Raw genomic sequence first — 23,937 nt, forward strand, 5'->3', positions numbered from 1 at the left:
GCTCTAGGTTCAGCACTCTACCCACTGCACCACTTGGTTGTTCCAATATTAATGAATTGTTCTTTAAATATAAAAATGATACTATGGATCTGTCAACTTTGGGTAATAGATTTCTAGTTGTTCACTTTTTTCTTTTCAATAGTTAGGATGAACTTGCACTGAATCATATACATTTAGATGCCAGTGTCTCTTTGAATCAAATGCAAGAATTGGGCAAAATTTCAGCCTGGGTTAGGATTCAGGTATTATTTTTAGCCACAAGATAAATTCATTGCTAAAAGGCTCATCTGATGAGTAATAGAATATGAAAGCTGGAAGAATTTTGAGAGATCAGATAGTTCATTTTCTTTACAAATGGGGAAATTGACACCTAGAGAGAAATCATTTGCTTGAGATCACACTAAGACTCAGAAATGTTTGCTGAGTTGAAATGAATCCTAACACCAAGTCTGGTGCTTTTCCTACAACTCACACATTGGCTATCTATTAATCAAATGGACATTCCTTATATGGAATTATAACTTGTTTTCTCACTTGCAGTGTATGCAATGGATTAACAAGCAATGTTTTTAGTGTCATCTTCCTTAGTTTTCTGGGTCTTTGCTGGTGTGGAGAGGACAAGATTTTGCTAGCAAAGGCAAACAACTTGCATTACTCCCCTACAGTGTTCCTGATGCATTTATTAAACTGTTACTTAATTTTGAATTTTTTATGTATATATTGTTTTTTTTCCACGTATATAAAACTATTTTCAGTGTTCTTTTTAAATAAGATTTTTAATTACAAAATTTTTTCCTATTACATTAATCATGTAAAACACATTTCTATATTAATCATGTTGTGAAAGAACAGAACAAAAGGAAAAACTATAAAAAGAGAAACCCAAAGAAAGTGAAAACAGTCTGCTTCAAACTACATACTTTTTTCTCTGAATGTGGATAGCATTTTCCATCATGAGCCTTTTGCTAAAAAAGTCATAGTTGATCATCCCACAATAGTGCGCTGTTACTATGTATCCTGGTCACTTCACTCTGCATCGGTTAGTGTAAATCTTTCTAAATATTTCTGAAATTGACCTGCTCGTGATTTCTTACAGCACAGTAGCATTCCATCCGATTCATATACCACAACTTGTTCAACCATTCTCCAATTGATGGGCATTCCCTCAATTTCCAAATCTTTCCCACCACAAAATATAAATATTCTTGTACATGTCAGTTCTTTTCCTCTTCTTATGACTAAACTCTTTGAGATACATATCCAGTGGTAGTATTGGGGATCAAAGGGAATGCACAATTTTATAGTTTTCTGGCCATAATTCCAAATTGATCTCTAGAATGATTGGGTAAGTTCACAACTCCACAAACAATGAAGTTCCCAATGTATTCTTGAGGCTTACCAAAGCACTGGAACAATTTGTATGGTCAGATACTAGTTACTAGAGGTATGGTGGGAGGTGACAGGAGAAAAGGGAAGGGTTGTACAGGATGTGTTTGTCCCCATCTTAAGAAAAATTCACAGATTGTGTGTTTGAGGGGGGGGTAATTATGTAACAGAGTTTATGTATAGGAGGAGGGGGAAGACATGCTTTCTGTACTTGAAGTCGAAGAAAAAGATGAAAGGAATTTTCAGAAGCCCAGAAGACTTGGGCTTCCAATCCTTCCACACCTTTCCTCCAAGATGATTTCCAGTTTACTCTGGCTCTTATCTTATATGTACATTAAAATGTGAGGGCTTGGAAAGCAGAGGCTGTTTTTACCTTTCTTTGCTTAGTCCCTGGAACACAGTAAACCTTTAATAAAGACTTGTTGGCTCACAGACTAGTCTTAAATGCTCCAAGTACCAAGCCTCTGTCAGTCTCACTAGAAAAATGAATGATGTTTCCTTATGGCAGCATTTGCTGTAAGGTAAATGTCACCTAGGGGAAGAGGAAGGGAGGGAGGAAGATTTAGCATATGGCCATAGGGCAGAGCTTCTGAGAGGCTTTCTGGTGCTTCCATGGTGCTTCCTGGCACCATGGTGACAGACATCCTGGTCACTTTGAAAAGTATCAGCAGTCTTAAGGAACTGGGAGTAGGGGTGTGATGTCAGCAGTGCAAAGTAATCCAATCAGATCTACAGATAGAGCTTGGAATGGAGACCTAGATTTGGATACAGGTACTTCCTTCCTTTTATTCAGTCCAATTGCTCAGCTCTTTATGACCACATTTGGTTTTCTTGGCAAAGATACTGGAGTGGTTTGCCATTTCCTTCTCCAGCTCATTTTACAGATGAGGAAACTGAGGCAAAACAGGGTGAAGTGACTTGCATAGAGTCATACAACTAATAAGTGTCTGAGGTTGGATTCGAACTCAGGAAGATGAGTGTTCCTGACTCCAGGCCCAGTGCTTTTCTTTTTGACTATCCTTCAGCACCCAGATTTGTTATGGTATTCATATCCCAGTGGCAGTTACCTATCAGAATCCACTTTCTCAAAGGAGTAGGTCTTTGGCTCCTACTCTAACCTAATCTCTGCCTTTATCCTTGGGGACTTCCATATATGTATTGCTACTTTCTTCAAACACATTTATTTATTCTCCTTCTCACTTCCAATGACTTCACTCCATCTTAGCTACATACGAGAATGAACTTACCTCTAATCTCCTCACTCACAATTACTCTACCTCGGTATCCACAAATCTGACTTTTCTCTATCTGACCCCAAACTGTCCTTCCATTGTTCCCTTAGCTTTCCTGTGCCTTCAACCCTACTATTTATCCCAAGTGAGCCTTTCAATCACTTTTACTCTTCCAGCTTATGGAGTCCATTGACTTTATTCTGGCTTCATTTTTCTCCTTTTGCAATCTTATTTTATAATTATTTCACCTTAATGTGTTTCTCTATCCTTAATGATGTTCTCTATCCTTGCTTCCCTATCTATCATTTCTCATTCTTTTCTGAACTCCAACTTTGACTTATCCCCACCACCAATGGTCTCCAGTCTTATTGTTGAGTGACACTTAGAAAAAAAAACACACACTCACACACAACCAATGCCAGGCCCACTACAAATTTATGCTAGATAATCTAGATCTCCACTGCTGCAATTCCTCACGTATTGATTCATTATTACACTTCTCACTTGTAAATGCATAGCCAATCGTTTGCCAAGGTCTGAGGATGCATCTCTCTCGTCCATCCCTGTTTCTCTACTTATAAAAAGCCACCATTCTTCCATACACTATTGTCAAAATCCCTAATGTGTCTCTCTGACTCTGGTCTCTCCTTCCTTCCTTGGCTCCTTCACATAGTTACTAAAATTGGCGTTGACTCTGGAGGAAAGAGCGGGGCTGATGACTTTGCATAGCCCTGCCTCACTTAAATCCAATTTACTTGCAAGTCAAGACACTGCCCTCCTGATGCCATTGGTCCTCTTCAAAGAAAGGATGAACAACAAAGCAAATTGATTATCAATCGATCAATATTAACTGTCCTGAAACAGGACATCAATTATCCATTCAACACCAAGGCTCCACTCAGTTCAACTCTGACCTTAGATTCTAGATATATGATCTTGGGCAAGTCATTTAACCTCAGTTTCCCCATCTGTAAAATGGAGATAATAATAGCACTGGCCTTTGAGGGTATAATAAAATGAGATAATATTTATATTCAACCCGTTATTACCAACAGATTTCCCCCCTTTTTTTGGGCTTTGCTCACAGACAGCAGGGATGACTGATCCCACAAATGTGCACACACTCAGGCAATGATGTATTAGAGCTAGGATAATGCACCAGGCTCTAAAATGTGAATTTCACTAAAATAGAATTTGGGACTTAATCTTCCTTCTATTTTTGGTCTCCGGTCGCATTTTTAATGTTCTATTCTCTTTCCTCCCAGTAATGAGCATCACGCCCTCACGTAAATCACTGTGACATACGTGATCACCCAAAAGCTTACCAGTCTCCTGAGCATCCTTTAGAGACAGAAGTTGGGATGTTACATCCTCTGTCTGCAGAATCCTTTGGGAGTTCTGGTATGGAATGAAAATGTGAAAATTCTGAAGCTTTCCTGTGTCACAAATTAAGACATTAAATTGGTGAGAGAAGCAGCAATGAAAAGTCACTTGCGGATGCTCTCTCATCTCTAAGCTCGGAAAGGGCATTGGGAGGGGAAGAAAGCTCATTTGACTGCTGAGAGACCCCCTAGCTCGTAGGGGGCGCTCTTCGCAATTCTCCCCTCTCGAGGAGTAACTGTAAATCACTCTCCTCTTCGTGGCTCTTTCAAGGCGGAAGTAAACTCAAAGAAGACACGTGACAGGAAGTGACGTTTGTGTTGCCATGTGAGTTTTACTGTCTCTCTTCCTGGCTGCCTCGCGTGGAGAGAGCGCGGCGTGGGGAGGCTGCGGCGGGGGGCGTGGCCCCAGCTTTTTCACCTTTAGGCGCGGCGGCGGCTTGCTAGGGCGGGAAAATGGGCAAGAAGAACAAGAAAGAGAAGAAGGTGAAGGGGGCCGAGAAGACCGCCGCCAAGATGGAGAGAAAAGTCTCCAAGCGCTCCAAGAAGGAGGAGGTAACCGGGGCCCCGCGGGACCGGGACCCGGGGCCTGGGCTCCTCAGCTCTCACGGGCCTGGCCCGTTAAACCCCGTAAAAGTCTGTCAGGCGTACGGAAAGCACCTTATTCAGGCTCACAGGAGGCCTGCGGAGCTCTGCTCTCACTGTCGTACCCCTTCCACAGAGGGAAAACTGAGGCCGAGAGCGGGCAGCGATCTGCCCGGGCGGCGCCAGTGCTGTGTGAGGCAGGAATTAAACCCGCGCCTTCCCGACTCCCGAGTCACGTCTGGCATCCGAGGCCCGGGTTCGAGTTTGCCCCGAGGCCGCCAGCCCGGGCAGTTGTCCAAACCCCCTCGTACCGCCCACCTGGTGGTAAATCTGAAAATTCTCCAAAAATGGAAATCGTTGTAATTGTGGGCAGAACATTCCGAACCGGAAACCCTGGGCGAGTCACAACCTCTCGGATTTCTCTCCCCCTCCCCCCAGCACTTTAAATGGCTGAGAAAGCTTCGCGGACTCAGCCTTTACCCGCAGGGAGCTTACGCTCTAACGGGGAGAGAGCGAGCAAACCGAGGTTAGCCTCTGCCTGCCTCGGTTTCCCCAGGTGCAAAAAGAGCTTCATCCCCGCATCTTTGTGAGCCCAGGCGCTGGGCCCGAGGAAAGGCCCAGCCAAAGCAGGCCCTGCAGGCCCTGCCCTCCGGAGGTCACATGTTACTGAGGGAGAGCCAAGATCCCAGTGCAGTCCTGTGTGTGCGCGCGCGCGTCAGTGTCACTCAAAACCGTGTAATACATAGTGTGCTTGTGTGTATGTGTACATGTAAATATATCCACACATATAATGGACATGCATGTGTGTGTGCTTAATCATATGCTAATTATGTGTGTATATCGGCATATTTACAATTGTGTGTATATACACATAATACATTTAGATAGAAATGTGTGGAGGTCTGTATGTGTGTTTATGCATGTGCACAGACACTTGTGTTTGTACTTATGTGTGTATATCTACACATAATGCACTTATAAGTAGATATATTTATGTATATATACACACATGTATTCGTGTGTATGTGTATATATGTATACCCATGTGTGTATAACTACACACTTACTTGTGTATACTTATATATGTATATCCGCATATACACTTGTGTGTATGTCTACACGTGTAATACTCTTAGATGTAAATATAGTTGTAACATGTGTATATATATGCATATTTAACACAAAACACTTACATATTTGTATATGTGTATATATGTATGCTTATGCTCAAAAATACTTGTGTATGTATACTTACTTAAGTGCATAAATACTTAGACATAATACACTTAGATATAAGTATATATGTGTCTTTATGTGCAAATATACACTTGTGTACACGTACAGACGTGCCCATTCACACACATAACATACTTAGATATATTTCTATATTTGTAGATATGCATGTTTATGCACATATATATTTGTGATTATTTACTTAAGTGTATATGTGCACATACATAATGCAGTTAGATATCTGCATATATGTGCAGGCATCTATATGTACATGTATCTGTGTATGTATTTACATGGGGGCATTTATTTTATATATATATTATATATATACATAAGATAGATACATATATACACACACACATATATGTTTTTAATACACATATAGATATCAGAATATATGGTAGAGTAAGGTTAGGAAGGGCCTTTGATCCTAGATGGAAACGACTAAAGTTGAACCAGCAGGGTCAGCGTGACTTTAGGAAGGTGATTTGGGGGCTAAGAGGGCGCTGCGCTGTGGTGGGCAGCAGCTCCAGGAACACGGTCAGTGGGAGGTGAGGGGGTTTGTGGCAGGGATGAGGGCAGTGGCCTTAGAGGGAGCAGGACGGGGGCAGAGATCACCCTAGATTTTGGTCAAAGAAGCCAGGAAGGGAGCGGGTTTAGAGGGACAGATGGTGCTGGGGCTTGACAGGAGGAGATGGGGCGGGGATTGGGGAGCCCCAAGAGGAGAAGGGAGCCCAGGGTGGGTAAAGAGGCATGGGGGGGTGGAGTGGGCCCATGTGCCAGGGGGTTTGGGAGAGCAGGGCAGCAGGCAGGCAACTGTTAGAAGGAATGGGCTGAGCCCCCCAGACTGGTGCTTCTGCACTGGCCATTGGGCCTGGCACAGAGAGGGGCTTTCATCTGTGCTACTTGAGTGGCTGCAGAGGCAACTTCTCCTCCTTCTGTCTATCTCTGTCTCTCTCTTCTTCTACCTCTTTCTCCTCCCCCCCCCCCCCACCTTGTCCCTCTCCTTCCCTCCCTTTGTCTCTCTCTCTCTCTCTGTCTGTCTCTCTGTCTTTCTGTGTCTTTCCTGTCTCTGTGTGTGTCTTTCCTCTCTCTCTCTTCCTCTCCTTTCTCCTCTCTCCTCTTTCTTTCACTTTCCTCTCCTTCCCTCCCTCCCTCCCTCTCTACTTTTCCCTCCCTATTCCCCCCTCCTTCCCTCTCTCCTTCTTTTCCCATCACCTAGGAAGAACTCAGGCACTCAGTGCTTTCTAAGTCCTTGTCGACCGAACAGTGGTGAAGGTCCATCATAGGTTTTTGTGACGTAAATTTGTAGTAGATAAACTTGGATTCATTCAGGACTGGGAGATGGGTGGGTAAATGAAGGGCAATGAGCCTGGCGGTCCCAGGAAGGACAGGAGTGATGGAGAGGCAGGAGAGGAGGGCTCTGGGGTCGAGGCTTGGTGGATAACAGAGAGGCTGCTTTTAAAGGCCACAACCTGGCGTGGAGACTGTACCTCTTATTACACCCATTGTCTGCTGGAGGGCCACAGTTCTTGACTGCCCACACTGCATATACAGGAGGAGGACCCAGGAGATTGAAATACTTTTGCTGGGGCATACGAACAGATAGGTATATGTGTATATACAGATAGACGGCATTTTATCAGAGTAGGCTACAGATTTGGGGAAGAATTTTCCATTTGCTCAAGGATTTTGATGAGCTCAATTCAGCTGTTTTATTTTTTGAGCAATTAAGTGGTTTTTTAAAAGTAAATTTTTATTTCCATCTTTTATTTGCATGTTACTTAAATTTCCCCATCTCTGCCTCCCCCCAAGAGCCATTCCATATAATAAAGAATTTCTTTCAAAGATAGAAGAGGAAAAAAAATGAATAAAATCAATCAGTACATTTAAAAATCTGACGTTTTGTGCAGTGTTCCCTAGTGTTCCAGGAACTCCTTCCTCCCGTCTCTTTTAGCAGGAACTTATTAAGTGCCTAGTGCATCCCATTACTCATCAATTATTTCCAAAATGTCAGTGTTTTAAATAGTTTAAAAAATTTATTTAAAATTTGTCTGTATATTTATGTGTCTCCCCCTAGTCAGGGGATAGAGACAGAAACTGGCCCGGCGATTTCATTGGTCTAAGGAACTTGAAAGGGAAGAAGCCTTCGCAGGTTAGATTTGTATGTGCTTTGCCGCTGATGATGATGATGATGCACCCCAGAGTGGCCCAGGATGTGGCAGGCAGGACTGCTACCCAGGCCTCCTCGACTAGGAAACCAGCCTTCCCTAATAAAGTCACACTTAAAGTCAGAAAGAGGATTAGACCAAGGGAAGTATAATTTCTTATGATTAAATAGGAATAAATACTTACCTTTGACTTCTTCCTTCTTAGGAGGACCTGGAAGCTTTGATAGCACAATTTCAGACATTAGATGCCAAAAAGACCCAGGTCACGGAGACGCCGTGCCCCCCACCTTCACCGAGGTAAGAAAGCAGGGCGGCTCTCACCTTTAGAATGCTCAGCAAATATTTACTTCCATTGTGGAAATTGGAATAATACACTGACTATTGACATAATGTTTTCCTAAATGATCAAGCAATTTGGATATTACAGAGAACCTGCTGTGCAGAATCAGCTCCAGTGGGCTTATTTCCACTCCCTTCTGTACCACCAGAGAGAGTGTGAGGAAATTTAGTTCAGTTGTCATGTAGTTACATGGAAATATCGAGTCTCACAGTACAAATGCTCAATAGGGGGGAAATTGTGCCAAAAGCACCTGTCTCATTTTCCAACATTTAACATTTAAAGGAAAGAACAGGGGCTACAGGCCCTCCCCTTATCCCATCAGAGGCATTTTAGAAACATAAAATGATGTGGAAATCAAGGAGGGTTTTTTCCTGTGCTTGTTCAAAAAATGCCTTAAATCCTTAGGTGAAAGGGGCAATTATAATTAAAAAATGCATTGTGTATAAGCCATCTTAAATGGGTATCTTTATTGGCTGGTAACAATCCAAAACTGTTTATAGAATTTCCAAGTAACAAAGCACACAGTTTTGAGCATTGCTGATTTCTGAATCCTGGTTATTTTTTTTGGTGATTTGAGTCTTTATAAGTGAGTTGAGGAAGACAGAAGACTCGTTAGCAGTCTGTGCTCAGCCACAGCAAATAATAAAACCCCCATTTCCCCAAGATGGGGGGAAGGTTACAGAACACTTGCCTCCCATCAGCCTGGTGTGGGAGGTGATATGTTTTTGTCCCTTTGTTGCAGATGAGGAAACTGAGGCAGGTGCGTGGACTTGCCCACAGTCACTTAGCTTGTGTTGTAGACCCATGCTCCCATGTTAGGCAGATGGAACCGCCTGCTTTGCTTCTATGAACTGGGAGATTTAAGAAGAACTTAGTGTCCCTGGATGGCATGTGACAGGTCTGAATGCAAAACAGGACTGAAGCCCTGGAGGCCTTTCCTGTGTCTGCCAGGCTTGAGAGCCTCAGGTGGAGCAGATTTAATTATCACCTAATCAGAGGCCTAGAGTGAAGCAGCTGAAGGCACCCCTGAAGCTTCTTGGGATTCCTGGGGGAGGCTTCTGCCTTTCAGCATCTGGGTTAGGCAGTGGGGAAGCTTAGCCTTCAGCCTGCCTTGGTGGGTGCACCCCAAATTCTGAGCATACTCCTGGCTGCCCGGGGCAGTGCTGGAAGTGCTGGAAGGGCCAGGGTCTCAGGGTGGTGTATTGCATCAGTTTTGGAGCCCAGGCCTTCTCCCTGCTTATCCAGAGGAATCCTGACTGATGAAGCCTTGTGACCATGGACAAATCTTCCCACCCATTCAACCTGAAGGGCCCTGCCTATGGTGATAAGGATAATCTAAGCACTAATTCAGAGGAGGCAGTAATACCTAAATCCTACATATGAAACCTCAAACAGGAGTATGAATTGGTCTCAAGACCAAAAAGCCTTCTGGAAGGGCTCCAAAAGATTTCATAAAACAAATAGGAGAGGTAGAAGAAAAATTAGGAAAAGAAACGGTATGCAAAAGCAAGTCAGCAGTTTGGAAAAGGAAAGACAAAAATTGAAGAAAACCGTTCTTAAAAAATACAGTTGGTCAAATGGGGGAAAAAAATCAACTGAAGAAAACAACTCCTTAAAAAATATAATTGGCCAAATGGAAAAGGAGTTACAGAAGCTAATTAAAGAAAGTAATTCCTCAAAAATTAGAATTGGGCAAGTGGAAGATAATGATTTTGTGAGACATCAAAAATCAGTCAAACAAAATCAAAGGAATAAATCAATGGAAGTTAAATGTTAAAATGTTCCCTCATTGGGGGGGGGGGTAGGAACTAACCTAGAAAATAGATCCAGAAAAGATAATTAAAGAATTCTTGAACTACCTAAAATCCATGATCAAAAAAAGAGCCTGGACAGCAGCTTTCAAGAAATTGATAAGGAAAATTGCCCTGATGTCCTAGAACCAGAGGGAAACAAGGCCTTGAAAGAATCCACTAATCACCTCCTGAAAGAGACTCCTAAGTGAAAACTCCAAGGAATATTCTAGCCAAAATTTTCTGATCAAGAGAAAGTACTGCCAGCATCCAGAAAGAAACAGTTCAAATATTAAGGAGCCACAGGTAGGATTACACAGGACTAAGGAATATAATCTTCTGGAAGGCAAAGAAGCTTTTGTCACAACTAAGAATTAACAACCAGCAAAATTGGGCATAATCTTTTAGAGGGGAAAGATAGATATTCAATGAAATAGGGCTTCCAAATTTTCCTGATTAAAAAAAACAGACTGAATAGAAAATTTGATCTTCAAGTACAAGTCTCAAGAGAAGCTTAAGAAAGCTTAGAAAAGAGAAAACAAACTTGTTCTTCATTAAGATTAAACTGTTTATATCCCTACATGGGAAGATGATACTTATAATTCCTTTTTTCCTCCCCCAGTTTTATTCAGTAAGAAACATCTCTACAGTTTTTGTTGAGGAGGTTGATCACAGCCACAGCCAGATTCACCTCTAAATTGGAATTCTGCTGCTGATCCCCTCTCCCCAGCCTTCTCGTCAACCCCAGGGGGAGTATCACTTTATCTGTATGTCTGTCAGCTGCACCCCGAATTAAGTTGGGCAGGCCACTCATCCTCCAGACCTTTAGGCCTTGACCTTCCTGCCTTAGGACTTCTGCAGCATGGCAGGCACAATCTCAGGGGGCAGGTGAAGGTGGTCTTAGAGGTACTGAATGCCCTCATTGGTGAGGTACCAGCTGCAAACTGCTCCTGAACAGAGATTACATGGCCTTCATGACATGGTGCTTGGGCACCTTCTTGTCACCAGCTCAGGGTGCTTTGGCATGTGGACATTTTTCTTGGCTACCATTACTCCCTCTATAAAAGGGAGTCCACAGATGGCAGTTCCGTTCTTCTTAGGCATCAACATCTCGGTAGAGGCAACAGGTGCTGCTCTAGATGGATAGAAAGGCAATACTTGTAATTCTTGAGAACTTAATCTCTGTTAGGGCAGTTAGAAGCATTATGTGGCAATAGAGGGTATGGATATAAGTTCGCTTTGATGTGATGATATTAAAAACAATTAAATGTAAAAAGAGTACTGGGAGAAGAGGAAAGGGAGAGAATGAGGTAAATTTTATCACATGGAGAGACATGAAAGACCTATAACAATACAAGGGATCGGGCAGCTAGGTGGCGCCGTGGATAAAGCACCAGTCCTGAAGTCAGGAGGACCTGAGTTCAAATCTGGCCTCAGACACTTAACACTTCCTAGCTATGTGACCCTGGGCAAGTCACTTAACCCTAGTTGCCTCAGCCAAAAAAAAAAAGATAAAAGAAAAAAAACAATATGAGAGATCATTGTTTGAATCTTATTCTCATTGGATTTGACTAAGAGGAATAATACACATTTAATTGTGTATAGAAATTTATCTTACCTTATAAGGAAGTAGGAGGGGAAAAGTGAAAGAAAAGGGAGAGACGGCTGATAGAAGGGAAGGCAGACTTCAGGAGGTAGTGATCAGAAGCCAAACTCTAGTGAGAAAGGACAGTGAAAGGAGAAGAGAAATGGGGGAAATAGTTTGCAGGGAAATACACAGTCTAGACTGGAACATTGAGTTGGGATGGCAGTCTGGATTGAGTCAAAGAGAAGATGTCCTGTGGATTCGCAAGTCCAGCAATTCCATACTTTTGGAGGAGAAGGCTCCAGAAGCCTCCCAAGAAACCTGCTCACAGAGGAAAAGATTATACAGAAAAGAAACCTCCCAGAGAAGGATTATAACTTAGAGACAACAGAACTATAAAAGTGAATGGGATGAATTTGCCCATAAAATAGAAATGGATAGCAGAGTGGATTAAAAACCAGAAGTATGTTGTTTACAAGAAACATTTAAAGCAGGAAAATACACACAAGAGTAAAGATAAAGTGCTGGAGCAGAATATATTATGCTTTAGTTGAAGTTAAAAAAAAAGGGGGTAGCAATCTTAAACAAAGCAAAAGTCTAATTAAAAGAGCTAAGAAAGGAAATTATATCTCACTAAAAGGGCCCGTAGACAATAAAACAATATCAATACTAAACATATATGCACCAAGTGATACAGCATCCAGATTCTTAAGGTAGAAGTTAAGTGAAGTACAGAAAGAATTGGATGGCAAAACTTTACTAGTGGGGGGAATCTCAACCTCTCTCTCTCTTAGAACTAGATAAATCTAATGACAGAAGAAAGAAGTTAAAAGGGTGAACAGAGATTCAGACAAGTTACAGAACTTTTGGAGAAAATTAGATGAAGATAGAAAGGTATTTATCTTTTTCTCAGTGAAACATGGCACCTGCACAAAACTTGAATGTTTTAGGGCTAAAAACCCCACAATGAGATTCAAAGGGCCTAAATATTAAACACATCTTTTTCAGATTGATGCAATAAAAATTATATGTAACATAGGGCCATGGAAAGATAGATTAAAATTAATTGGAAATTAAATAATCTAATTCTAAAGAAGAAATGGTTTTCATCAAAGAAAATGACAGTAGTGGGACAACATATCAAAGTTTATGGGACGGGGCAGCTAGGTGGCGCAGTGGATAGAGCACCAGCCTTGAATTCTGGAGGACCCGAGTTCAAATCTGGTCTCAGACACTTAACACTTCCTAGTTGTGTGACCCTGAGCAAGTCACTTAACCCCAGCCTCAGAAAAAGAAAAAAAAATTTTATGGGATGAGTCAAAGACCAATTAGAGATGATGAGGGCCTGGAAGAATGGGCAGAAGGGGATTGATGAGAAGTTGTAGAGGAAGAACCAGTAGGTCAAGGGAAGGATCTGGGATGATTCTGAGGTTGCAGACTGGGGGATTGTGTTGCTTATAACAGTAGAGAAGTGAGGGAAAGGGAAGGAAGGGGAATAAAGATGTGTAGAAGAAGCCTATGGGGACAGGAGGTTGGAAAAGTGCAGAAGATGAGAGATAAGATTGGGCAGGGATGTGGCAGAGAGTCTAGAGCTGTGTAGATTTGGGACTTGTCTGTGTTGAGATTGCAGAGCTCATGGGACTCAATGAAATCACTGAGGGAAGGTGCTCTGAGGAAAGGTCCAGGACAGAGCCTGGTGCATCCTCACAAAGGGGCTGGAATATGGGTTAGAAATAGAGAAGTGGCTCAATTCCTCTCCACCACCAGCCACAACTGCTGGCCAGCTGCCACCAAGAGAGGGGCAGCCTTTCCCAGACTATCAGTCCTGTATCCAGCCCTGCCCTCATAGCCGTCATCCAGGGAAACTGCTCCTGTGCCAGCCAGCTGCCCTCCATAGGGCAGGGAGGCCCATCTAGCTAAAGCAGTAAGCAGGGAACCCTGAGAGAGAGACAGAAAGCAGAACGTGCCAGGCAATCTTCCCTGAGAGTGAGGAAGATAGCCAGGAACCCCGAGCCCCAGGGCCTTGGGAATAGCAGGGCTTCCAGCTCAGCTCTCGGCTATCATCTGGGGAAGGACCAAAGAACCAGAGAAAAGTCTCCTTGTTCTCAAAGTCCTTGACATCCTCAAATGATTCAGTATCAGAAGCTGATTTGGTTTTATATGTGGAAGTGACGGGAAAAAGATGTTAATAACTGCTTTGCCAGGTCAAGAAATCTTTCCAGCTGAAACCTCCTGCATGTGCTTCCCCCTTAGAATGTGCTTCTTGAGACCAGGGCTGAGTTAATTTTCTGTCAGTATTCCCAGGCCTTAGCACATGGGTAGTTCTTAAATGCTTTATTCATGCATGATAATCTAGCAAATGAAACTGAGCGGTGGCCAGGAAGGTGGGAGAGGAGCTTGGGGAGAGCAATGCCATGAAAACCCAGGAGGAGAGGGGAAGGGCTGGTCGTCCTTATTTTCTGGGATATCGATGTAGAAGTAATTTTTCTTCCCTGGTTATGGGCACAGTATTAAGCTGTATTGAGATGGTAAAGAGAAAGGAAAACAACCTGAGATCAAAGGAGGCTAATTGATTTAACTCCCATTGATGGAGAGTGAGCCATCTTAATAAGAGTGCTTTCTGATAATGATGCAGTCAGTGCTCCTCAGTTCATTTTCTATTAAAATGGGTATTTGGACCAATCACTTCTCAGTCAGCTTTGGTTTCTCTCCTGGTAATAGTGAAATGAGATTCTTTTATTTTTTTTACTTTTTATTGACATTGTAAGAAGTAACGCTCTGCCAGGACAGCATTTGGTCATCCAGTTATATTCTTCAACCACTTAGCCCCCATACAAGACTTACTGTTCATTGGGGGAAACAGAAGATGCACAACTGACCAAGCACAAGGCAGCCCCTGATGGGGCTCTTGGAGACGTTTGTGTGAGGCTGGGGGCAGTAAGGGCCTCAGAGCCAGGACCTGGTCGGCTACAGACACGTCAGGTCACCAGTATGGTCCCCAGAATCCCCTTCTGTCCAATGTATAGGGAAAACTAGATGATCTCTAAGGGTATTTATAGACTGCAGGATATTTACTCTCCTCCTTTTCTTACAATTTGTATGATGCATTTTGTTTTCAGTCTGCTGGTCCTAGGCCCCAGCTAAAAGGATGACTCATTGAGCCACTTGGCAGTTTGCAGACCATTCTCTTCCCAGCTGCACTTCCAGGTAGACGGTTCCAGTGTATCCCTCTTGTTACATGTGAGGGGAAGGAAAGGGGCCAGCTCTCCCTTTTAGCCTCTGACCTGTATGCCTCCTCCCTTGCTCTGATCCCTGTCAGTCCTCAGAGCAGGTCCCAGGCTAGCAGTGCGGCCTTGGGAAAGGGCCATGGATGGCGGGGAGAAGATGGCACCCTCCTCTCCCTTCTAGCCTCATGTCGCTGTCTGAGCTGTCGGCTGATGGTGGGACAGTGATAAAAGCAGCTGGTATTTATGTTGTGGCTGCTGCGGCCAGGCACCGCGCTGAGTGGTTTTCCAGTGTTGCCTTATCAGTCCTGACAGCAGTCTTGGGTAGTGGGTACCATTATTGCCCCCATTTTATTCCTTGTGGGGACATTAAGGGTCTGAGGTTGGTCATGGGTCTCTGCCCTCTTCGCCACCATGCTCCCCCATGTGACCCAGAGGTTCCTGTGGCTAGAGGGGCAGTGCCCCATGGGCAAGACAGGCTGCTCTGGAACTTTCCCATTGTCTCGGGGCTGCTCTGCCCTTGGGTAAGCTTAGCTTCTGACTTGTGTTCGTTGAGAAGGTTGAGCAAAGGACCCTGGGAGCCAATCATTGGTGGGATCTAGGGTAGATTTTATTCTTTAAAGGCTGTCTTTAATTTGTCTCTAATTAAACTGTTGGCATTTTTTCTCTCCCGTTAGACTGTAGGCTAAGACTGAAGACTTGTCTTCACCTCCCCAGGGCTTGGATAGAGCCTGGCGTGTGGTAGAAACGTAACAAATGCTTATAGACTGGCCAGGAGGAAGGACTTGAATAATGGGCTTCTGTTGAACTACCTTTGGGGAGGTGGGGAGAGGCATCAGTAAGGATTAAGGACCTTATGTTGTTAGCCCTGTCCATGTGTTAAACTGAGATGCTTCCCAGGGGACCAACTAATTAGGAAATGGCGGTGACTTCTATCTGTGGTGGTCAAGATGTTTTACATACAGCCATTTTTTTTCTCTTGCCTGAGTTTAAAAGAGATGGCAGTGGTGATGTCTGAGCTCGTGCTGGAGAAAGAGAAGAGGCAGCATCGCACCCATTCAGGCCAGTCTCCGAGCTGACACGTCCATGTTGAAGTGACGCTTATTGTTGTCTCTCTTGCAGGTTAAATGCTTCCATGTCTTCTCATCCCGAGAAAGAAGAATTAATCCTTTTTGGAGGTGAATATTTCAATGGCCAAAAAGTAAAGTATACTTTTTTTTGTCTTCTTTTTCTTCACTGTCATTTTCATGGGTCTCATTTTAGTAAAAATGAATCTCTGATACAGCGATCATGAAATATGCATTTGTCCGGAATGAGAACAAAATAACCTTTTAATTCCCTTCTCATATTGTCTTGCCATCTGAGCTGTCAGAAGAAATGTGAACCGCTGTCCTTGACAAGTCGAGCTGGGCTCTATTAAGGGAGGGACTGTGTCGGCATCAATATTGCAGGAGTTAATCATTTCTTTTGACTGTCACAGACTCTGTCTGCCCTTTGTCTTCATTTCTCCTGATGTTGGTTTTCTCCCTGCCCGACTAACTCCCAGCTTGTTGTTTGTGGCATCCACAAGTGCCAGTGTGCATCTTCACCCGTAGCTGGTGGTGTTCTCCCTGAAGTTGGAGAATGGTTTGCTATTTTTAAGGAAAATTCGTTGTTCATGCTGGCCCCTCAGATGCTCTGAATAAGATTGTTTCTAATAATAAACTGTGGCCCCCTTTTTGGCTTCATCCACGGGCTGAGGTGTTTTGTGAGTGCTCCTTCCACTCAGCCCACTCACCCAGAGTCTGACCCTCATGCTTCTGGACTCAGCAGTTCCCCACTAACTCCTCCTGGAGTTCAGAAGAGACTGAGCCAGGAAATCGGCCTCCCCAAGTTCCCCTGGGCTCAGTAGTCATGTCAGGTTCAAGATGAAGGACTTGAGCAATCACACACTTTGCCCCAGTGCTGACACTCCCTATTTCATTTGAAATCAAATTGAGTCCAAAAGAGGGCTGGGTCCAGCTCTTCTGCCCGTCTTAGTGGAGGCAAACACCAGGTTTTCTACCTTCAATGTCTGGTAACCTGATGGATTTGCTTTTTTAAAAATAGCATACCCACGGATACATTTGTTTCACACTAGCAGATTGTTGCTTGTTCTTCATACTTTTACTTATTTTTTTTTGAGTGGTTTGGAGCCCTTTGGTGCCGCTCAGACCAGAAGCAGGCGCTGGGGGTCTCTGTTGGGCCTCCTAAAACCTGTTAGATGGAGAAGTGTCAGCATCAGCCCCTTGATTCTCACCTGTTACTGTTCTGTAAAGTTGGACCTTTTCTTTAGTCTCTCCCTTGGACCTTTAGTTCCTCTTCTTTACGTATGGCCCTCCACTATTAGAGCTGACAACCGTGCCTTTACAGATTGGATCCCATTCCTGCTGCTGCCAGGCCTAGTGGCCTATTGGATAGAGAGCAGCCCGAGCCAAGAGGACCCGGACTTGATTCCTCCTCTGACACAAGTCATTCAGTGCTTTAGGCAATTCTCCAAAAATCCAGATGCAGAGAAGAGCCTACCTGCCTTGGGAGAGGGAATTTCCTCACTGGGGAATTCCTTCTTTCATTGATATCAACAGGTCCCTTCTAAAGGGCTAGAAATGAGCAAATGCACTTGGATAATGGAGCATGTGAGAGTAATTGCCAATTGGACAATTCTCTAATAACATGTTTGAAGGCTGACCCTCCCCACTTGTTCTGTGCTGACTTGATTGGTGGGACAAAGAAGGGGAAGTGACTTGTGTGGGTGGAGTAGGAGGAGGAAATTGAGGCATTCTCCTGGCCGTGGAGAGAGAGGAAGGTGGTGTGGAGATTGCTATATCTAATCCCCTGACTGTGACTGCAAAAGACCAAGAATAAAGATTTTAGGTGATCCTGACTCTGGCTGATTTCTGGGAAGACAAGAGTTGACTTAAATGCTCGCTGATATTCAAATGGTGCTTTAAGGTTTGTCAAGTGCTTTATATCCTTTCATTTGCTTGACTTGAATTGTCATTTTTCCTTCACTTTCTTTCTTTTTTTTTTTTTGAGGAGCAGCATGCATGACCCAGGACTCAGAGGGGAGAAGGGTATAGTTTAGAATCCTGCTTCCAGACTCTGACTCTTACTTTCTGCATTTGTAAAATGCTTTCAGTAACCCTCTAGTACTTATTTTTAGTCAGTTCATAAGCATTTATCAAATAGCAGCTACTTGCCAGGAGCGCTCAAGAATTTTGAGGGAGATCAACATTTATAGACATAAGAAATATTACAAGGTAACTTTTGGGGGATTGGGTAAGGCCTCTTGTGGGAGATAATGAAAGCAAGGGGCTCTGAGAGGAGATGGTGAGGGGTGTACACCTTGATGCAAAAACAGGGGTGTTGTGGGGATCCAATGAGACAATATCTGTAGTGCGCTTTGCAAATGCTAGAGCACTATTAGTATTGTCGTAAAATTTTGTAGCATTCGTTCTTGATCGTTTTGTGGTGGTTCTTTTCATTTATGTTGTTGTCTTCTTTCTGTTTTTCTGACTGGCCACTGAAGGCTTAACTACCAATAGGGAGTTTGCCACATTGCTTGTTTATTGAGCAAGAAAATGTGGTCAGACTTGTGCCGTAGGAATACCTGGCAGCTGTTGGGGAGGTCGGGATGGGCTCACACGAGTCAGTGCAGAGCCCTTTGTAAATCTTCAGTTGCCCTGGCCAGTGCCAGCTATTGCTGCTCACTATTAATCTTTGTAGTTCAGTCATGTTGTCTTTTAAGAGGAAAGGAAACTGGACAGCATCGTAGGGCAAAGTCAAGTGTAAATGCCCTCCATCTTCTCCCATTTACTTTTTTTTTTTTCTTTTTCTTTTTTTTTAAATTAATTTTATAATTATAACATTTTTTTTGACAGTACTTATGCATAGGTAATTTTTTACAGCATTATCTCTTGTACTCCCTTCTGTTCCAAATTTTTCCCCTCCTTCCTTCCACCCCCTCTCCTAGATGGCAGGCATTCATTCCCATACATATTAAATATGTTATAATATATCCTAGGTACAATTTATATGTGCAGAACTGAATTTTATTGTTGTTGTTGCATGCTAAGAATTGGATTCCGAAGGTGTAAGTAACCTGCGTAGAAAGACAGTAGTGCTAACAGTTTACACTCATTTCCCAGTGTTCCTTCTCTGGGTGTAGCTGATTCTGTCCGTCATTGATCAACTGGAAGTGAGTTGGATCTTCTCTATGTTGAAGATTTCCACTTCCATCAGGATACATCCTCATATAGTATTGTTGTTGAAGTGTATAATGATCTCCTAGTTCTGCTCATTTCACTCAACATTCCATTTACTTCTGAGACATCCTATGATTTTGGTTTTTGCTACTACCTCTTCCTGTGGGCTTTACCTTTCTCTTCTGATGGCCTTAGTCTTTGGTGAAGCTTTCTGCACCCGGCCTGGACACATGAAGAAACCAGCCATCATTTCCCATAACTCCTGCAGCCAGCTTTTCTCCTATGTTTGACTTTTGCCCTGAAATACACATGGAGCTTTGGGGTGGGGGACACTATTGTAAGAGCATTTTTACCCTAGTTTTGTTATTGGTAAGAAACATTTTCACAATCCTTTATACTCAGAGCAGAATTTTAAACTATCTATATATATATATATATATGGCTTGAATCTCTTCTGTGTAGAGAGACTGCCTGGAGAAGAGGGTTCTAGTCTAATGATTTTAGGGAAGCTATTCTTGCTTCTGTCTGTGCCCTTCCCTTTTTTTATAGGAAGTAAGTCAAAAAACATTTTACTGTTACAGCTTACACAAAATTTTGCTATATTCAAAATAGCATCTATCACTTGAGGTCCTGAATGTTGATTCCTTTAGACAACATAGTGTAATAGGGAGCAAGCCAAGCCAAATTTGGAGGTAAGGAGTATGAATTCCCAGTTCCCCTCCTGGCTGGGTGAGCATCTGAGGGTAAATGGCTTGACATTGAAGCTTTATTTTCCTTATCTGTAAAGTGGTCCTTAGAGATCCTTCTAAAGGATTTAAAGTCTCTGACTGTACTAGGAGAGGGCATCCCAGAGGGCCTTGAGAGTGAATAAAGAATTAATTTGCTCAGAAACAGTCAGATTTTAGTGTAAACTGAGTACAATTTTTAAGATTTATAAGGTGTGCTTTGTGCTCTATTAAGATTTAAATGTAGACTATGATTTTTAGTAACTTACTTTGATTCCTCTATTTTTGGAGATATTTACCTGTTATTCATTTTAGGGGAAAATTTATTTACTGTGATTTGTTATTTTTTTTTAATCATCTTGTGTCGTAAAGGAAATTGTCTATAACAATTATATTTGTTTGTTTCCTTTCTGTAGACTTTTTTATACAACGAACTCTATTTCTACAATATTAGAAAGAATACCTGGACAAAAGTTGAAATCCCCAATCCACCTCCAAGGCGCTGTGCTCATCAGGTAACATAATTCAGGATTTACTAACTAATTCCACTTGTATTCTTAAAAATTGCTTCACCTTGGGACCCTAGATGTATAGACTCTGTACAGTAATAATTGGTAATTAGGTAATATCCCAAGTGGCTTTAGGGATTGTGTTGATTGGAAAGGGTGTTTGCTGAGGCTCAAGATTAGATCAGTTTGGGAATTGATATTAAACCTCAGAAACAAGTTTAAAACAGCCTGAGAAGAGAGGATCAGATAGGGTGTGGCCCGGGAAGCAGTCGGGCTCCTGGGACACCAAGGATGCAGGAGAGAGCCCCACTGTATGCTGTGTGTGATGGCTCCAGTGGTGGTCAGCAACAGTGTACTCTCCTGGGGGACCCAATTACAGACCCGCCTACTTACACCCACCCACTCATATATGTATATATACAGACACACACACGTGCGCGCACAAATCTTATCCCCTGTGTTCTGCCCCTGTCTTTCTGTAAATCCACGCGTTGGCTGCTGCTTTATTTGCCTACAGGGTTTCTTTGGCTCTTTCTATAAGCTTCTACCAAAGCCCTCTTGGATCCATTTTCATGACTTTTGTGCCTTGGAAGGGCCTGGGCCCTTGGCAGCTTTGCCAGCAGAGTTCTGCTTCTCCAAGGCCCAGCTCAGGCAATTGAAGGGCCTTGTCTGCTTTTAGAAGAATCAGAATAGAAGGGGATGAGATTCGAGCACATGAAATAGTCACATTTTAATATTAATTCTGTTTAGTGAACATGAGTGATTTGGGACCTTTCTCTGGCTTGAGACTTTGCATACAAAGCTTTTTCAGAAAAATAATAGTCTGGACAGATCAACTTCATTTCTGACTGGGAATCATGCTGACCTGGATCTTAGGATTGTGTGATATTAGAATAACTGAAAAAGATTTTAGCAGCTGCCTTGTCCACGCCCTTCACTTTGTAGATGCAGGGGTGAAGTCTTGGGAGGATAAGTCTGTCATTATTCTCTTTATAGCTGTGGACCAAAAGACATCAGAATGCATTTTTTTTTCCTGAGGCACCTGCGGTTAAGTAACTTGCCCAGGGTCACAGAGCCAGGAAGTGTTAAGGGTCTGAAGCCAGATTTGATCTCAGGTCTTTCTAACTTCAGGGCTGATGGTCTATCCACTGAACCACCTAGCTGCCCCAGGATTCATTTCTTTACCAGCAGAAATTCATCTTTTCTCCAATGAGGGAGAATACATTTTGTCTTTGATTTTATTTTCTATTTTTGCTCATTAAAAACAAAATTGTCACAGAGTACTGTCATCCAGAGTGCCCAAAGATGGGACCTTGTAAAAGGGACAGTCTGATTTCAGATGTCTCACTTTTTCTGATGCACATTCTTAGAGTTAGTTCTATGGGTTTTGCAACTATTTGAACTCCACAATGTACATCCCTATATAGTCTGTTTCAGTTAGTATGTAGACACGTTTTTGGGTAGTTGTAATCAGTATACAGCCTATCTTTCTGTTTTGCTTTTTTCACCTAACATTGGTTCACATATTCATTTCTATCTTATTAACAGTCATATTCTTGACATTTGAAATAATTATATAGTTTTCATTATGTTTATATATTTTAGTTGGCTAGCTATTTTTCTACTGTTGAATATTTGGGCTGTTTTCATATTTCCTAAAATGTAAATTTCTTGAATATTTTTGATAAATTTAAAGTATTTACTTTCAGGGAAGAATATCAGTTAAGAAATAAATTTCTTTCTTTCATTATTAGTATTTTGTTTAACTAATGATAGAGTGAAAAGCTTTTTTCCCCATTGTACCCTACTCTTTTATCAACTAGAAAAAAATCACTGTATTCTCCTTGTTTTATTTATATACATATATACACACATATGTATATTCACATACATACATACATATATGTATACATGTATATCGTGTGATGACATTTATTATATAATGTTTTGTATATTTAAGCAACAGGTAAAGAGTTGGCCCAGTCATGTATGTATCATCCTCCCTGAAAGGTTAGAGAAATACTAAATAAGAGCAACTGAACTCTGAACATGTCAGCAAAATGACATGTGAGTTAATATGGCACAGCAGCAGAAGTTTGGCCTGTGTGTTCTTGTAACTTCTCAGGGCCTCAGTTCCTCAGAGGCTTGGATCAGATGATCTTGCAGTTCCCCAGACTTGGAAGGTGGGATGACTTGGGGCTCCAGCCTCACACAAGATGAGACTAATGGACAATGGACTTATGGACATTTATAAATTTTCAATTTATGATTATTTGATTATGTTATATACTTCTAGCATGCGTTATGTTACTATATGCTTATGTAATTTATGTAATTATCTGTAATACTTCCCATATTGATGGATTTATGTTTCAAGGTTATTTATGTAATTATCTGTAATACTTCCCATATTGATGGATTTATGTTTCAAGGTTATTTATGTAATTATCTGTAATACTTCCCATATTGATGGATTTATGTTTCAAGGTCATGACTGTCCTATGTTCTAAATCAAAAGAAAGGGGGAGATGTTAGGATTACTAAGTGAGAACTGAGGTTGCCTGGATAGTGACAAGGTGAGAACTCAGGTTGACTTGATAGAAGGAGCAAGCCCATTGGCTGAAGTGGTTCTTCCCAGAAGCCCTTGCATTATCCCACGCCCATTCTCTGGGAGGATAAAGAGGACAGCACTCCAGGAAGAGAAGAAGACTCTCTGCATTACATCAGGCCTGACGGGGCTCTCTGCAGGAAGGGAAGTCACTTCTAAGGACAAGAGTTAACAGCAACTGCCTGGAGACAACGGTTCACTACAGGAAGAAGAATCTGTCTTAAAGATTTGAGTAGACACAGCAGATCTCTTCCCAGAGAGCGATCCAGCAGCTTCTGGAGACGACAGCTTGTTACACTCCAGAGTCAATGTGTGTTTAGGAGGTTGCAGCACTGTGACTCTCTAGCTAACCCGGGCCCTCACAACTTTGTACTGTGAGCATTGCTGAGCAGTGAGTCACCTGTCTGCAGAAATACATTGAAAGATGGAATTGGAAGGCTATGAGTGGGGCCCTTGTGGTTTGGAAGCTTAGCAAGAAGAGAAAAACAAGAATGCTTATGTTACAGCAAAGAGGATTTCACCCCAGAATTCAGAGAAGCAAAACCAGAAGGTTGTGATGGAAGGGAAGTTTGGTCTTGCTTAGTGTTTAGACATAGAGCAGCCAAGCTCTTTACAGAATCTGTTGCCTATGGGCTACACACAACCAAGTCATATTCAGGTCTCCGAAATTTTAATCTTGTTATACTGACTCTGTACATTTTTTAGAGCGGGAACTAGTATGTTTTACAATTAGGTTTTTAAAAAGTCATCCAGTCAATAAAGAAAGAGTCCTCCCTTTATTCCTTGAAGTATGCGTACGTGATGTGCAGCAGTGCTCGCCTGGGTTGTTTTTAGTTCTTACCATTACTGTGGTATAGAGAGCTCAGAAAGTCCTGGTTCTGGCTATACTTCCTAGCTGGGTGACCCTGGGCAAGTCACAACCTCTGCTGCCTTAGTTTCCTCATCTT

At 42.5% G+C, this 23,937-nt stretch overlaps 1 protein-coding gene across 4 annotated transcripts in view; it reads left to right on the forward strand.

Moving 5' to 3' along the window:
* The first annotated feature begins 4,269 nt into the window (after positions 1 to 4,269).
* The window catches only part of KLHDC4 (kelch domain containing 4), an 88,377-nt gene continuing 68,709 nt past the window's right edge, over positions 4,270 to 23,937 (forward strand). The window contains exons 1-4 of one of the 4 annotated variants that reach the window (XM_074286255.1): positions 4,270 to 4,552; positions 8,192 to 8,283; positions 16,048 to 16,126; positions 20,290 to 20,388. In XM_074286255.1, the coding sequence (XP_074142356.1) occupies positions 4,454 to 4,552; positions 8,192 to 8,283; positions 16,048 to 16,126; positions 20,290 to 20,388 (369 nt within the window). In that variant the 5' untranslated portion in view covers positions 4,270 to 4,453. Of the gene's footprint in view, positions 4,553 to 8,191; positions 8,284 to 16,047; positions 16,127 to 20,289; positions 20,389 to 23,937 lie in introns of those variants that run through there. The other 3 variants (XM_074286256.1, XM_074286257.1, XM_074286258.1) reach the window with 3 other exon arrangements.

This window comes from Sminthopsis crassicaudata, chromosome 2 (genome assembly GCF_048593235.1).
Source record: "Sminthopsis crassicaudata isolate SCR6 chromosome 2, ASM4859323v1, whole genome shotgun sequence".
Classification (NCBI taxonomy): Eukaryota; Metazoa; Chordata; class Mammalia; order Dasyuromorphia; family Dasyuridae; genus Sminthopsis; species Sminthopsis crassicaudata.